The following is a 17,579-nucleotide window of genomic DNA, read 5'->3' as shown; positions in this document are numbered from 1 at the left end:
TAATATTGAAAACTGATTACAGTAAGGAAACCATGTGGTACAACAGGCTTCTATCTGTCTCCCGCAGTTTTTACATGGCCCCATCATTGTAATTTCTGAATGCTTAAGCTTTTGAAAAGGGGAATGCATGATTAGCAGCCACAGTGCCTGGCTGCATTAGTAATGTTGCCTATGCACATAAGGTGTGTTTAGAGCTAAGTATTTCACTAGCTGGTTAAAAAAAATCCTTTAAAAGTTATATTGTAAACAAGACCTTGTGGACGATACCAAACTGGGAGGGGTTGCAAGTGGTTTGAAGGATAAGATCATAATTCAAAATGATCTGGACAAACTGGAGAAATGGTCTGAAGTAAATAGGATGAAATTCAAGAAGGACAAATGCAAAGTACTCCACTTAGGAAGGAATTTGTATGAATTCACATACAAAATGGGAAGTGACTGCCTAGGAAGGAGTACAGCGGAAAGGGATCTGGAGGTCATAGTGGATCACAAGCTAAATATGAGTCAACAGTGTAACACTGCTGCAAAAAAAGTGAACATCATTCTGGGATATAATAGCAGGAGTGTTGTAAGCAAGACACAAGAAGCAATTTTTCCACTCTACTCCACGCTCATTAGGCCTCAACTGGAGTATTGTATCCAGTTCTGGGTGCCACATTTCAGGAAAGATGTGGACAAATTGGAGAAAGTCAAGAGAAGAGCAACACAAATGTTTAAAGGTCTAGAAACCATGACCTGTGAGGGAAGATAGAAAAAATGGGTTTGTGTAGTCTGTAGAAGAGAAGACTGAGAGGAGACGTGATAACAGTTTTCAAGTACATAATAGGTTGTTACAAGGAGAAGGGAGAAACATTGTTCTCCTTAACCTCTGAGGATAGGACGAGAAGCAATGGGCTTAAATTGCAGGAAAGGAGGTTTAGGTTGGACATTAGGAAAAACTTCCTAACTGTCAGGGTGGTTAAGCACTGGAACAAATTGCCTAGGGAGGTTGTGGAATCTCCATCATTGGAGATTTTTAAGAGCAGGTTAAACAAACACGTGTCAGGGATGGTCTAGAGAATACTTAGTCCTGCCATGAGTGCAGGGGACTGGACTAGATGACCTCTCGAGGTCCCTTCCAGTCCTAGGAGTCTATGATTATTTAAACAAAGCACAGTATACAACACTGGTCCCCACAGTTATGGTGGCTAATCAAACAAACCAAAGTTCCTTTTTCCTTCATGCAATTTTAGAGGATCCCTTTCCCCTTGGCAGAAACAAAAACAGAAAGATCTTGCCCTTTCTGGAACACTAATATAATTAATTGGTCAGTATGTGTTACAGGTCTTCTTCTGTGCCTGATCTGCAGAAGAGATGAGTCTATTATAGCCCAGCTAGAGACCCAGGACTCTGTCTCAAGCTGTAGCAGCTCATGCTTTTACCTCTGGAGGTCCAATCCTCAGAGTGTTGGCCAAGATGGCATAGAATCATAGAATATCAGGGTTGGAAGGGACCTCAGGAGGTCATCTAGTCCAATCTCCTGCTCAAAGCAGGACCAATTCCCAACTAAATCATCCCAGCCAGGGCTTTGTCAAGCCTGACCTTAAAAACCTCCATCAGACAAACAGAGAACAAACAGAGTTCTCTCCTTACCGGAGTGCAAGCTGAGTTATCCAGTCCCACCGTAGGAAAAGAGTAATATTTCCCCACTACAACCCATCCTTTTTCTATTTTATCTAAATATTGCAGTTGGTCCCTGTAGCTGAAATATGTTGATTTTGCAACATGAATAAATGGGGACTAAGATATTACCAACAAACTTTGTTCCTCTTGGTCATATGGGGAGAACATTAATATATTTCTAGGGCACTGATCATCATAGTATCTGATTACCTAATCCAGGTCTGTGGTATAGAAACACTATTGCATTAATCCAGTGTTTCCCCAAAATGCATTTGCGGTAGGCTTCCCATGTATTATGGGTAGGGCCCTACCAAATTCACAGTCCATTTTGATCAATTTCACAGTCATAGGATTTTAAAAATCATAAATTTCATGATTTCAGTATTTAAATCTGAAATTTCACAGTAATTGTAGGGGTCCTGACCCAAAAGGGAGTTGCGGAGGGGGGAGAGGTCACAAGATTATTGTGTGTGTGTGGGGGGGGGGGTGTTGTGGTACCACCTCCCTTACTTCTACGCTGCTGTTGGCAGGGCACTGCCTTCAGAGCTGGGCAATTAGCCAACAGCCACCGCTTTCCAGCCGCTCAGCTCTGAAGGCAGCGCAGAAGTAAGAGTGGCAATATCACAACCCCCTTAAAATAACCTTATAGCCCCCCTGCAACTCCTTTTTAGGTCAGGACCCCCAGTTTGAGAAACTCTGGTCTCTCCATGAAATCTGTATAGTACAGGCTAAAATCACACAAAAGACCAGATTTCACGGTCTTTTTTCATGGCTTTTTTCATGGCCGCGAATATGGTAGGACCCTAATTATGGGCCACCCTTCATGCTTGTTCTCTGCCATCCAGAACTTTGAACAAGAAGCTGGCTGTAGAGGAAAATCCTATTCAATTTCCTGCCAGATCCAAGTGTAAAGTGCTTGATGCCAGAGAGGGAAACAAAGAAAGGAAGGGGCGAGGGGGGAGAAGGTGGCAGAAGAAACACCATGGATCTAAGTAGTGACATCCATAATTTTTCTCCTGATAATTACATTGGTTACCATTCAGATCAAGGATTTTGTAGCAACCACTAGACCTAGTGCAACAACATTTAGAGGGCAGCAACCAGAATGTGCATTTTGGTAACTCTATTGTATGAGATGAACAGGTAAAAAATATTCTATGTATGAAGCTGCAGTGGCATAGATACATGTAAAGATAAGCCTGAATATTTCCCCTATTTTCTGCCTTCTGAGAAACCTCCTTATGCTATTGGTGCTCAGACAATATTTACTTTTTTTATAAAACCCCTGGGGAAATCCTGTACATAGCTTCACCCTGCTCGCACCCCTCTTTGTACATCAGTTTGTTTCCTCAGCTGCAATGATAACTATACGTTCATGTTAGAGATGGACCTGAATGTAAACTACCATGAACCTTCAGGAAATTTGGATCCAGATCAATTCTGGGGTCTGTCTTCGTGTATTCAAATGCAGTCATTATTAAGCAAAAATACCTGCTTTAGTCATGTTAAAGGAACAGACTAATTTCTTCCTTATTGCTTCCCATGTTCACAAACTCTGACTCACACAACTGAGTGAAACAAAAATAAAAAAGGATTAGACTGTCTCCCTGGCTTTCTCATCCGAATGCATAATGAGTGCCTGTAGGAACTGGAACTTCTCCCATGAATCGGAGAATCTGCAGGTGGCAAAAAAGGAGCTGCAATCAGAACTCCAACATTGATGAGGATAAAATACTGTTAAAAGCTTTTTGTGCTTTGAAAAATGTTATTTTTTTATTATTGCTCTGTGCAAGAAAAGTACAGGGTAACCCCAGGAAGAGAGGGGGGAGGGAATAAAAAATAAAAATTAATCATAGACCTAGCAGACTTGGGCTAAACAGGGAGGAAAATTAAATCACTGGCCTATTGTGATCTTGGTTATGATGTCTTGGGAGGTGATCTTAAAAGAACCCAGATATATTGCTAGAGACAACTTTTCCTTCCTTTTCCTCTACGAAAAATCCTAGAGAACTTACATAGAAATTCCATCCCTGCTATAGAATTCTACAGTTTGATTCAAATGCCTATAGAAATGCCTATCACATTCACTATTAAATTATATAGATTCTTTGAACAATTTCTATTAGTCACATCCCTATTAAAGCCTGTGGGGTTTTTACAAAAACATTGCCCAGGTGGCAGTATAAAAGTTTTGCCAATAACTTTAGTGAGAACAAGTGAGCCCTATATATGAGTAACACGTGATTAAGTCTTCCTGTTTGCTCCCATTGGATCTAATCACATAAGCTCCAGCGTGATGTAAACATAACCGATGGACAAATTTACAATCAAATTATCTGACAATACAGACAACTAAGGGTTTCTTTACAGTACACAATCCTGCATGCTGTAGCTAGTTCTCTACTAACCTCTGTGTATTGCTGTACTACGTTTTCAGGGGTTGGGCCAAGAAATACATAGAAGTCGAGGATCCCTCCAATGGTGCGGAAGGTTAAGGATGGATTTGGACTCAGAGTGATATCTGAAGGAAGAAAACAGAAGTGTTGCACACAGTACAAATTACCTCAGTGCCAGTCCTATGCATTTTGAACCCTTCAGTGCACAGCTGCTAAGTAGGTTAGCCAGCCACTTACTTTAAGCACATATCCCACCCACGCAGACCACAGAACAAGTACGAATCCTCTATCTGCCAGCATCAAAAAACAGAAACAGGCACCCTTGTGAGGTGGTCCTGTCTTGCACGGATGGCACACTGTATGGACAAAGAGAAATAAGGAAATGTATATAATAGTAAGCTACCATGGCGCTGTGAGCTATATTTCCAGATTTATTCTATTTTGCACAGTAACAAATGCACATAAAATATATTGCAAAGTTTTGTGTTTCTTAATTTCACTTGTAGGTAAAAGAACCACCAACATGCATCTAAAGCTCCTCTATAGAATATATTCACATCTGATTTTTTACTGGAAGTCATTGCCTGCCAGAGAAATTGATTTCATAGCTTTAGTGAAGATTCCCCTTTTCAAAGATTACAGTATTAGATTAATACAGTGAGGTGACCATGGTAACGTGCAAAGCTATTCTTCTAAGAGTGAACACAGTACTAACCCAAATTGACTTGTTTTGCTTGTGTCAGTCCCAGAGGAAATTTCTATTGACTTCAACTTTCTCTACCTTTACATCTAGTTTTAAAAAGTTAATCAATCATATAATTTTAGTTGAAAGTGTATATTTTACCTTGTTTTGCAGTAATTGCAATGAAGTCTCTTTGAGAACATAATAATGGTCCCTGGAAACTCACTTATGATGTGTGTATTATTTTAGGAATCCTGTCATATATTTGTATGTTTAAAAGTCATTAGTGAAAAGAGTTATTAATATATAGCAGAAACAATTTAACATCGCTCTATACTTAATCTACATATGTACGGATAATATACTGTCTTACCTTGTGCATTGGAGTTCAGTAAGAGGATACCGTGAGTATTTGAGTCACTCTCTATGCACATATAAAAAGGATGAACTCCATAAAGATTGGCAAATGTCTGAAACATCAAAAATGGATTTTATATAGCTTATTTTGCCAATTGTTCACAATCTTTATCATCCAGAAACACATACACAGACAAAAGACATTTATTAGTTCATAGCTGAAATGGGTTATTTGCATCCAAACTAATGTAAAGCTCCATCAATAAAACAGGAGATATTTTTAGCCTCAACATTGTCACTTTTATCTTATCTTATTTAAACTCTTAGCCATGGACTATAGTACTCTGGCATTCAGTCAAATGCTCCCGAGTGACCAGGCTAAGAAATTCACTTCTGGTGAGAATATATCATTGACAGGCCAGCATTTAAGCTGCAATTCAGCCAAGCATTTAAGAATGTGTCTAACTGTAATCCTCTTGAAGTCATTCTTAAATGCTTGGGTGTATAGGGATGAATTTAAGCATGAGCTTAAATACTATGCTGAATCAGAGCCTTGACACATGGAATATTTTTTACTAGGAACGTAGAATGTTTCTTATGCCAAGTTTCCAAATCATTGTAAAATACCCAATGATTTTACTGTTTAGCTAATTACATTTTGTTGCATTTCCATAACATTTTATGAAACCCATTTTATGTTCTTTCCTGTTAATTCATAATTAACACCTCTTGTCATGTAGTGATGCTGTTAATCTGGTATTAGTGTATTTTGCCATTTTATTTTTAAAGTATGATCCCAGCACCAAATGCTGCATTAAATGACTTACCGTTGGTGGCTGGTCTCTGGAAAACATCCCATAATTAACAAAATTCATATTGTGCTTAAAGGATGGATGTTCATGTTCACCAAATCCATAAACGGAGGTGGATGGCACAGTGGTGGTAATCTGCAGATACTGTTTGGCAAAAATTAAATCTCCAAGTGATGTGTCCCACCTGTGTCAAATACAGAGAGTCTGAACATGATTAGTTTGCTCATGCCTTATATTCATCACTTTAACATCAAGTTGGAATACTTGGAAATTTTGTTGCATTTCTTGCAATAGTAACATATACAAATGCAATGTACAAATTAATTGTGTGTGTGCTTCTAATGTACTTACACATATATATTATAAAAGGATAACTGAGGTAAGAGGAAGGCATTATATAAAGTACTGTCACTGAAATAAGCAGTTGCTCTTGCTATTTCTATGATCAGTGGCGCATATTGAAGACTGTTATCACATGGCAGTGTCTACAGTGTCACTAACAATGACAACATTTAGTAGCAATCATCTTTTATTAGCGTGTGAAGTCCCATTGAAATTAATGGGATTACTCGTGTGCATATGCTTTATGCTTTGTTGGATCAGGGCTGAGGGTTTGATCAGAGTTGGATCACTGACTTTAACAGATGTGCGGGTGCATAGCACCCCACAAGACCAGGTCCTTAAATGACAGCTTTCTTTAGTCTGTGACTTTATAATACCTACATAAACAGATCAAATTTGTTCTAAACAAAGGACATTTATAGATATTTATGATTCTTTCTTTTTTCTTTCATTAGTTTTATGCATTTATTTCTATTGAATCATCTATGAACAAATACACATTTTAATTAGGTGTTACTTCATGGGGGGAGGGATAGCTCAGTGGTTTAGCGCATTAGCCTGCTAAGCCCAGGATTGTGAGTTCAATCCTTGAGGGGGCCATTTAGGAATCTGGGGTAAAAATCTGGGGACTGGTCCTGCTTTGAGCTGGGGGTTTGACTAGATGACCTCCTGAGGTCCCTTCCAACCTTGTTATTCCATGATCTTGTGTTTGCTGTTACTAATGCTATAATGAGCTGTATATATACTCTCAAAGTACATTGTACCACTATATGACATGAATACCAAACATATATCACTGCTGAACTGTGATTTCGTTACAATAAATTAAAATAAATGAACCAAAACCACAGAAGCTGGTAGCGATGCTACTTTCACATATTCATAGATCCCAAGGCCAGAATGGACCACTGTGATCATCTAATCTGACTTCCTGTGTACACAGGCCACAGATCTTCCACAAGGTAATTCCTAGTGGCTAGTGCACATATTTTAGAAAAACATCCAATCTTGATTTTAAAATGGTCAGTGATAAACAATCTACCACAACCCATGGTAAATTGTTCCAATAGTTAATTATACTCACTGTTAAAATGTACACCTTTTCCTGCGTGACTATAAATACAAATATAAATATTAAATACATTAATATGAATGATTTGTTATTAGAGGGTTTGGTAAAATTAAATGGAATACCAAATTAGCCAAAAAAACTAATTATGTGGAAGGTTCTGTATATTAGCAGTGGATATAGTACTATAGCTATTAACTGCAGCACACCTATAAACTATCCTGTTTGAGAGCCTGGGTTCATATTGTTTTCACCAGACCAAATTTATATTTCTTACCCTAGGACAAACTTTTTACTGTTGTGGGAAAGAGATTTGGGTTAAACAACTGGTCCTATGTGGCACTCCAGGCAGTGCCCATGCTACATCCTCCATCACTGGGAGAGCAGAGACTCTTGCCCTTATGTAGAGCTGCAATGGGGGATGGGAAGGCTCCTTGTCCCTCCCCAGTCTAGTGCACATATGCAAGGGTTAGGTACAGTCTGGGCCTAGAAGGAGAAGTCAAATATACCAAGCAATTACTGCAAATTAAGACAATGTATTTATTGGCCCTCTGTTTTGGCAGTACCATAGCTCAAACAATGGTGATTTTATGTAACTGGTCACTTAGTTGTTACACATCATGTTCGTGCCTTTGCCAATGGAAACCCTCAAGCCACTGGGAAAGGTGATTTTTTCTTTTTTGCTTGGAAATATGTATAAAGTATCAACAAGAATTACAGGGGACCCTTTTAAAAACCAAGGCTTTTTTGTGAGAAGTTACTTGATATGGGAATAGGTATCAGCTCATGTGCTGTGTTCTTGGCAAAACTAACATGATCACCCAGTTCAGTCAGGTGCTGGGTTTCCAGTGTCAATGTTCTGTGAAAAGGATGGTTGAAGAAGTAAAAAGCAAATGTAGCCAGAAGGAAAGACATTGGGAAGAACTTGAATAACTGCCTTAGCCCATTGAGCACTCTGTGTGATGCCTCCTCAGAGAACATGAGGTTTCATATTTCCTGGTATCTGCAATCAAACACTGACATTTCTGATTTGAAAGTAATTAGCATTACCAAGGAATTACAAGTATTTGCTGTATTTTACAAAGGGTATTCCCTTTACAATAGTGTCACTGCAGTGTTTTGGATCATAACTGCAGTGACTCTATTTTTCCACAATGGAACATGGAACACAGCAGCTCCTGTATTGGGACACCAGTTGTTGTTTTTTTATTAACTTATGTGGAAGCCAATTAATAATTAACAAGGATTTGAAGAGATCTTAATGAATGTTAGTTAGCATGAGTTAGGCTAGCTGTGACCCTAATGACGTGAGATTTGTAGAAGCAAGATAATGTAAGACAGAGTGAACTGTGTGAAAGTTGTTACGACCTTGCAATATGCAGTCTTGCTTTTTTTTAGTAGTGATACAAATAAGATAGCAAGGAGGCTTATGTATAAACAAATGCAATTGTTTTCTTTTTACTGTCTCCATGATTGCTAGAAATTGTCTGTAACAAAGGTATAAAGGCTTGATGTAATTGTTTACCAGTTGAGAGACCTGTCCGGGACTGGGGTGACCCTGTGTCCTATGGCACTCTCTCCCTCCATTGTAATTACTGGAGAAATAATAAAGTATTTGATTTTGCTGCACCCAAACAAAAAGCAAGAACTAAGTTTTTCTCCGACACTTACTATGTATTCACCTACTTCACGGCCATATGTTGAACTTCCATAGGGATCCAAAGGAGTTATCACAAAGCAATCAACAAAATGGTTTCCCAATATAAGGACTCACTCCCATCTCTCTCAAGCAGTCAACTTGCTGTGTGCTTCCAATCCCATTTATACACCATTTCCTATTTTGATCCTATATTTTTTTTTCTGTCTTGCTTGTAGAGCACCAGTCACAATAGTAGGCAGGTGCCAAATGCAGTATTTAGTGTAGCATAATACCACCATCAGAAATAAGCCTCTGCTCTCTCTTTTCCTTAGTGTTAGGTAACTTCTGATTGCCGCCATTGCTTTCTTTTTTTCCCTTCCCCCCTTTAAAAGACAAAAAAAAGACAGGACTTCCCTTTAAATCCTCCCTTCCCAAGCATTCTTCAGCCCTGGGCCCCACTATTACATTAATGCTGTAAGCTGCCATGATCCATTGCTTTATAACACTGCAATATTTTGAGGGTTATTTAGGTTTAAAAAAATGACCATTTAAATGAGAGAGCCACCTTTGTCACTCTAAAACCCTTTGGATACAATAAAAGAAAACTGTTATATTTGCCTTATGATGGTGTTTGTTTACTCCCATCTGCTTTAAAGCAGGATGAAAGCCAACAAAACAGAAGGAATATAAAATTATACAATGTTCGTAGGAATGTGCTTGATTCTCATTAAAAAATTACTTATCAACTACAATGGTAAACTGAACAATATCCCAGCCCCCTTTCCATGAATAAGGTCAGTCTAGTGTGTATTTGCGCATAAATTGATTGGTTTGAGAGAATATTACATGGGAGAAAAGTCTAAAAAATGCAGATACAATATTCACCATCAACAATTCAGCATTTGCCAGTTACACGCAGCATTGTCTGTGAATAGCAGAGCATCCCCCTCAACTCAGGGAGATCTCCCTAGTAAAATGTTTGGAAAATGTTAATCTTTTAGTAGTTTCTATTGTATTTCCCAATCTTTGAAAGTATGAGGAGGCCAAGGTATTTTGATAGCTGTGATACTGCCTACTAACTGTGGTGCTGCCATTCCTTTAGGTATCACTTCTGAAAACAGGTGCTCCCTTCCAAAGACTGTGCATGAGGCTTAAGAATAAGCCTCTCTATTTATAGCCTCTCATCTGGAAGAAGACTGACTCAGGAGCCAAAGGGACAGCATGAAGTTTGCATTTCTGGCTGGCATTCGAGCTTGTAGCATGAGAACAAACAGTAGGCCCCCTTTGTGCTACCAGCTCAGAGTGCAACTATAATGGATCAGTGAAACGCCTTTGAAAATAAACAAATGAAATAATGCCTGGTTTATTTAAGGGATTAGTATATAATACCTTGTAGCATTTCAAGTATGACTAAAAGTCAGTGGAATCAGGTTTGTTAAATATGGTCACTTATTCCTTTAAATCCAAGCAATTATTAAATGTAAAAAAACTCCCCTGGCCCAAGGACATTTTTACATGTAAATGAACATCTGGTGCTAATAAGGGGTCTTATAAACCTTCAGAGATGTGTGGACCCCATTTTAGTAGAGAGATTGGGTAAAATTTTCAAAAGCACCTAAGTGATTTAGAAGCCTAAATCCCATCTTAAAAAAGCCACTTAGACTTTAGGAGCCTAAATCTCAAGGACGTTCAATGAGGTTCCTAAATAATTTCTGAAAATGACACCTCCTCTCCAGTTTCCTCATCTTCACCTAACATCCTTGTGGCAATTCCAGGCATTGATAACTTGGAAGAGGAATACTCAGAAAGAGTTAAGTATATCTCTAGCTTTCTGGTAATGCGAGTTAGTAAGTGGAAGCAGGGAGGAAAGTTAGCATCATGTGACCAGTAGGTTTTCCACAGAACACTAGTGGTCCATTGACCACAGTTCAAGAACTGCTGTGGTAATACCACTTTTGATAATTAATCACTAAATGTATTTACAATTATTGATTCTGTTCTGTTCAGGTTCTTCTACTGCACTCATCACCATAATATCAGAGCATTTTCCAGAAGTGCAATAACCCAGACAACAGCATTTTTGTTTTGAAAAGGAATTAGGCAAACATTACCTACATTCCCGCTTACCAGTGTATAAAAATCATAATGATGAGAACACCAAAAATACCCTGGAAGAATAATGGCTGTTACAAACTGGAAGCAAATATGAGCTACACAAGTTACACACAAGTTGCCTATGTTACTTTCAGCAAAATTGCAGTTTGAGACAATAGCTTTATAAATCATTCTGATAGCTTCCTTCTAGAAAATTTTCTCATGAGAAGTGGTGCCTGTGCTTACTACAAGAATCAATATAAAAGCCAGCTGAACTCTGCAGCAGCAGTTTTGAAATTAGTGACAATCTTGATTAGTATCACAGGGGTAGTCGTGTTAGTCTGGTTCGGTAAAAGCAGCAAAGAATCCTGTGGCACCTTATAGACTAACAGACGTTTTGCAGCATGAGCTTTCGTGGGTATTGGAAGAAGTGGGTATTCACCCACGAAAGCTCATGCTGCAAAACGTCTGTTAGTCTATAAGGTGCCACAGGATTCTTTGCTGCTTAATCTTGATTAGGATTTGATTATTTGTTGCATGTCCTCCGAAGTGTGATAACTAACAAATAATTGCATGCTCTTAATAGAGATATCAGAAAATGTGTCTGGCTCGGAAAGATGCTCTGTCTTGCATTATTCATATTCTATCATGCAAGAAAGATTGTTTGGAGCACAAGTATTAACACAGTGGATCAGACGCATGGGCCATCTAGTCCAGTATCCTGGTCGCCAACAATAGCCAGTGCCACATGTTTAAGAGGAAGGCATGAAACTTGCTTGTGGAGGAAGGTTTTTTTTGCTAATATTGTAGGAGAATTGGTTTGTGTTCTGAGTAATTTGGATTGATAGCCTTTATAATTTTTTAATTAGCTGGTATGATTATAGCTGATTCTTATTATACAAATCTGCATCCCACCAAGCTCTCTGCCTCAATAATATATTGTAAATGCCACAGGATAATTATACATTGTGTAAAACATTATTTCTTTGTGTTATTTTTATATTTGTTACCTTTAAATCTCATGGGCATTTGCTTGTTGTTCATCTCTGCTGAAACCAAATAGCCCCAATCTCTCCTCAAAGAGAAACCTCTCTATGCCTCTGATCATTTGCCCGGCTCTTTTCTATTGCTGCTGTACCCATGGAATGACCAAAAGTGAATATGGTGTTCAACATGACACCATATTATTAAGTAATATAATGGCATTATAATCTGTGCAGTTTTATTTTCTACACCCTCTTACAACAGCCTAACATTTTGACTGCCATTGGGCCCTGAGCAGATGTTTTCACACCTCTCACAAAAGCTTCCCACGTAGTACAAAGAGCTGCAGTAATGACTGCAAATAATATTCAGGAACATATATATCCATCCCCTAAGTTTCCATCTTCTCCCATCTACAATATTTTCAGGTATGACATTAGATAACTCCCCGTAAGGAGACCTTACATACATATTTGACAGAGATGGAAGGGATTTTTATACCCTATGGACACGAGCACAGGCCTGATATCCTTTCTTCTTCATCTATCATACTAATCCACTGTGATGGAATTTAAAGCATAAATACACATCTATTGCATCTGGGACAGAGACTGCAGTATAGAAATGATGGATGAGAAATAAAAATATAGATATTAACAAAAAATCCACAGTAATTCTTCTGCACAGAATATACTGTACTCTACATGGATTAAATACCCCAGCATTATGCTATAGGACTTGTGGGATTATAGGGACTTCTAAGCATTTTTAGTGTGGTTGTCCAAAACGGAAAAGCTGCTGACAGAGATAAAGTGCTGTGTGTGAACAGGTTTATGAAAATTTGGGATAGTTTTACAATGGAAGATACCGTGGTGTATATGGATTTGTGTTGTCTAGATACCATTTATCATCTACTGAGACACTGGGAATGCAGCTCGGAAATGTGTAATTTGTCCTGGTTTGTTGTTATTGATTACTTTGAGCAATACTGGTGTTTACAGAGAGATTAATGATCAGCTCAACTCTTTATTGAGATTCCAGGGATTTGATCTGCTGCAGCTGGATATGCAGGGTTCTTCCTGAGTCTCTACCTTTCCCCAGTACTTCCCAGAGAGGTGATTCCCAGATGTGGAGGTGACTGTGCTAAAACCTGGAGCTATATTACCTTTAGCATGGATTTTGCCCATAGATTGGGGGTGGGGGGAATGATGCAATCCCTTCCAGCCCTACCTCTGTCCCTCTTCCTACTTCCCCTCAGTGCTTCCCCACCCTATGCTGAAATCTGGTGGAGAAAGCATCTGGCTCCTTCACTTCCTAGTGGAAAGGGCTATGAATAGAGGGTCTCCTCCACATGGTTAGCAGGATGATGAGGTTCATTTTCATATGAGCAGCTTGTGTAGGTTTAAAATAGACCCCCTGATTAAGCTGAATAGAGGGGTCCTTGGGAAGGCCCGGCTGAGTTGCCAGCTTTGGTAACAGAGAGTTTTCTGCAAGGCTGTGTCAGCAGGACAGAAGCACATTGGTTCATAGTGTAGTCTTGAATAGACAAAGAAAATTGCCACTTGCTAACAATGGGTGTCATCAACAGGTGCCCAGCAAAGTCTAACGGCAATGGCCATACCATGTTCAGCACAATTTTAGACATGAGTTTTATCACTGCTTCTGAAACTGTGTAGAACACAGCTCTGACCTTGGCAACACATACAGACATGTCTGGCATCAGTTCAGCTGCACCTATTGCTCACACTAATCATCAGCAATGAGTAATTTTCTTAGGCAAAGCTTTTTTGATGGTTGTTCATGCAGCAGCAAAAGGGACAGGACACAAAGAATTGATTGCTGCATTTATAGGCTTGTTGCTTTAACCATTTTGCACTCCATTGCTTTGTCTGAACAAGAGGATTTTACCACTGGTTCAGCTGAGCCCATGTTACCACCGATGAGAGCCCTAATGTAGAGAAGGTTCCCATATGCCTAGACCCGTTTTTACCAACATGTTGGTAAAGCTGTTTTCACCAGGTTTAAATAACATAGTGGTAAAAATGCCAGAAGCTACAGGAGTCTCTTCTACACTATGGCTCCCACTGCTTCTCTCACTGCTCCAGCTACACTGGTGCCAACACTAGTGGGAATAATTCTGTAACATTCCCTGCTGTAGACACAGTTGCTACTATCAAATAAATAGCAAACATCATGGCTTCTAGATCCGGAAATATAGAGTAAATTAACATGTTGAAAGGAGGATATACACACAGCTCTCCTGAACTCTAATGGAAGTGGTGAGTGTAAATCCCTATAATGAGACAAAGATATACTACTCAGCATCCAAATTCACTCATTTAGATTGGCTAGGATGTGTGAAGAGGTGATTTTTTGTTAATCACACAGGGAATTCAGCTACAAAGGGGGGTACAGCTGTGAGAGGAATCTTTCCCTGCTGGAACGAGACCCTCCCATCTATAATCAACTTGCTGTGCCTTTTCCCAGAAACATAACATTTTCCTTTCTCATAAACTATGTGCAAACATCAGTTTCATTAATAATAGTGTCTTCAGTTGCCGGATAACACTATTAACCATGGCAATATTAACATTTAATCGTTTTTTTTAATTGGGTGGATTTCAGAAGAGCTTCATCTCCTGGGGTAACACAGCGTATGCTTTTCCAATGGCAATTTTTAACAGCAATGGATTCCTACTGAAATCTGAACTATTGATACAGATATTAGCCAAGGCTGCCATCTATCTTCCTCTCCTTTCAACACAGCCCATTCTTTCACAGAGCTTACACTGCCACTAAGCCCAGTTTCAAAAGTGAGTACTATATTTAGGAGTCCCTTTTTAGACAGATACTGCCTGATCTTCAAAAGCCCTTAGCTCTCAGCAGCTCCCATTGAGAACAATGGGATCTACAAGGTAGGAACTCTTTTGAAAACCTGCCAAATAGGGCCTGATTTTCAGAGTTGCTGAGCACCCGCAGCTCCCACTGGCATTGTGTGTGCTCAGCACCTCTGAAAATAAATCCTGCAGGTATCTTGAGTTGAGACCCAATGACTGAGACCCTCAAAATTAGTAAATACTTTGGAATAACAGACTAAATTTCTGTGCTTAGCAAGTGTATGAGGGGGCTGAGGAGGAATGGGAATGGTATTATGAACCAGCTCATAGTAATTTTTCAGTAAGCGTTCCCCTCACATATCATAATTCCAATTAATGAGCCTTAATCAATCCTTACAATGAAAAGGGCTACTGAGATAATTTCTTGGATCAAGGAAAGGAAAATTTAACTGGAACCTGCTATCAACACAAAGCCATCAAGTCTAAATGAGGAAGTAAGCAAATTTTTCCTATCTCACTGATACATAGAACACTAATTTACAGTACCCTGTAAAAAACAAAACAAAAAAAACCTTTACAAAGTTGGCTATGAAGCTTGTAAAAGATGTCACACAAGATAACTATTTAGAAGAGTGTCCAGCTAATTAAAAATAAAGCTCGGTGTTTACATTTGCAGACTCAAAATATTTTATAAGCTGTATTCTCAAGGACAAATTCCTGATGAGACACAAGAGGGTGTAACATGTAGTGAAAACAACCAAAACCTGTTTTGAAAATGTCCAGTCTCCTCCCCATAAATTGGGATGCTCCATTTCTTGCCAGCAAAATGTTTATATTCTGAATCTAACAACTAACATCTGACAGAAATGGGGTTTTATATGTTTTGTTGTCAATATTCAGGTTTAAGTTTTTGTATGCAATTTTACAGAAATTATGGATAGAAATAACCATTGCCACATTCCAACAAACTTCTGAATATGTACTGGACATAAAAATTCCTGTGAGCAGCAACATACTTTTTCTGTATTTTCTTTCCCAACATTCTCATACCTAGGGTACACATATTCATAGGATCTATTTATCTTGAGCCACCTACCTGAGTCATCTAATGATACCACAGTCCAGTTTGTGACATCTTAATTCATCATAACAACCTATCATATGATGGCAGTAACACTGGATTGTAATCTCACTAAATGAAGCCAGCAAGAGCACACTGATTAGAAAGGAGTAAGTTACTCATTCCATACAAATATCTTGGTAACCATCACTAAGTGGAAAATAAGCAAAGAAGAGATTTATGATGGAAAGTGACAATGTGAAATTTGTGGTGTTTGCTGATGTATGGACATTTCTCCTTTAGTAAAATATACTGCATAAGTTGTACAATTCAATGAATATTTTTGCACTGTTTTATCACTATTTCTCTAGTTTCCTTGGGCCTACATTTTGAAAAGTGATTAGTGTTTATGGGGGTCCAACTTAAGACATTACAAGAGCCTAATTCTCAGAGGTTGAGTGATTAGCACTTCCTGAAAACTAGGCCCCACTAAGATGTCTCAGGTTGGGCACCCAGAAATGCAGGACCTCCAAACTCACTAGTCATGTTCCTTGGCACTATTTTATTGCATTGCAGACATACAGCATGCAGTACCAGCTAGAATTTTATTTGCTAAGGAATAGCTCTTGATTCTCTGATCAATCTTTCCTTAACGTTTAAGTAACTCTTGCATGTGTATATATATAATTATGTTTATATTCAGCACTATGATAGGACTCCACTTCCTAATGGGACACGCCTTGATCTACTAGATGCCATGTGCATGTGTACATACACACACACAAAATTCATGTTTGTGAGGGGAAGGATCATTTCTCTCTGTTCACCATGTTAAACAAAGCAATTATGTATGTGAAATAGTTCTCATCTTGTCTTCCTTATTTTCTACACAAAACAATCTTAATATGCTTGTACTCACAGTACTGTTCCTGTGCTTTTCCTTATGATTTTAAACTGAAAGGAGGGATCATTTATAAACTCGATGTCATAGCTGGTGTCAGCAGCAGCAGTGGATGGAGACTCAATCTTGAGTGGAACTTCAAATCGTTGGCTGTTAGGATCATAAATCTAAATCAAAGTGAGAGTAGGCACAAAGTTGTTGGTTCATTGGTTAGCTTAAGTTACTTGAACAATTTTTTTTTTAAACACTTACCTTAAACCTGAGTCGGTCTTTCGTCTGGAACTCCACGTCTATGGCAACAGGAGAAATATCATTGCCGAACAGTGACATCATGGTATTACGTTTCATCAGCACTAACCTACAAATACACTTAATTACCACACACCAAAGTGCTCAAGCACAAGAACAGCCATATAATAGGGCAAAACAGCGGAAAGGATTCAGCTCTATGAACCAATAGCAAATCTTTCTGGAATAGAACTTCCATAAATCATGAATTTGTTAATAGATATTGCTGGGGTGGGCAAAGGAGTGGTTTTTTCCTCCAAAATTCACCTAGATAGCATCGACTTGTACCCTCTCATGGAAGGTCTAGCTATTCTACAAAAGGGGAATGGGGAAAATTTATGCCTCTGCATTTATAAATGTATTCTAAAATCAGAACCCAAACCTGTATGCAGCTTTTAGGCAGTCCAACCAAATGTGAATGCATAAAGAATGATTAAAGACTTAAACAAGCAATGG

General features: G+C 38.7%; 1 protein-coding gene across 1 annotated transcript in view; it reads right to left on the bottom strand.

The window, feature by feature from the left end:
• Window positions 1-17,168, bottom strand: part of LOC123349877 (maltase-glucoamylase, intestinal-like) — an 88,973-nt gene extending 71,805 nt beyond the window's left edge. The window contains exons 1-5 of the mRNA XM_044988147.1: window positions 17,088-17,168; window positions 16,854-17,002; window positions 5,925-6,093; window positions 5,114-5,210; window positions 4,071-4,183 (exon numbers count right to left, since the gene is read on the bottom strand). Of these exons, the coding sequence (XP_044844082.1) occupies window positions 4,071-4,183; window positions 5,114-5,210; window positions 5,925-6,093; window positions 16,854-17,002; window positions 17,088-17,168 (609 nt within the window). The remainder of the gene's footprint in view (window positions 1-4,070; window positions 4,184-5,113; window positions 5,211-5,924; window positions 6,094-16,853; window positions 17,003-17,087) is intronic.
• Window positions 17,169-17,579: the final 411 nt, after the last annotated feature.

Source organism: Mauremys mutica, chromosome 1 (genome assembly GCF_020497125.1).
Source record: "Mauremys mutica isolate MM-2020 ecotype Southern chromosome 1, ASM2049712v1, whole genome shotgun sequence".
Classification (NCBI taxonomy): domain Eukaryota; kingdom Metazoa; phylum Chordata; order Testudines; family Geoemydidae; genus Mauremys; species Mauremys mutica.
This window is presented reverse-complemented; position numbering and strand designations above follow the sequence as displayed.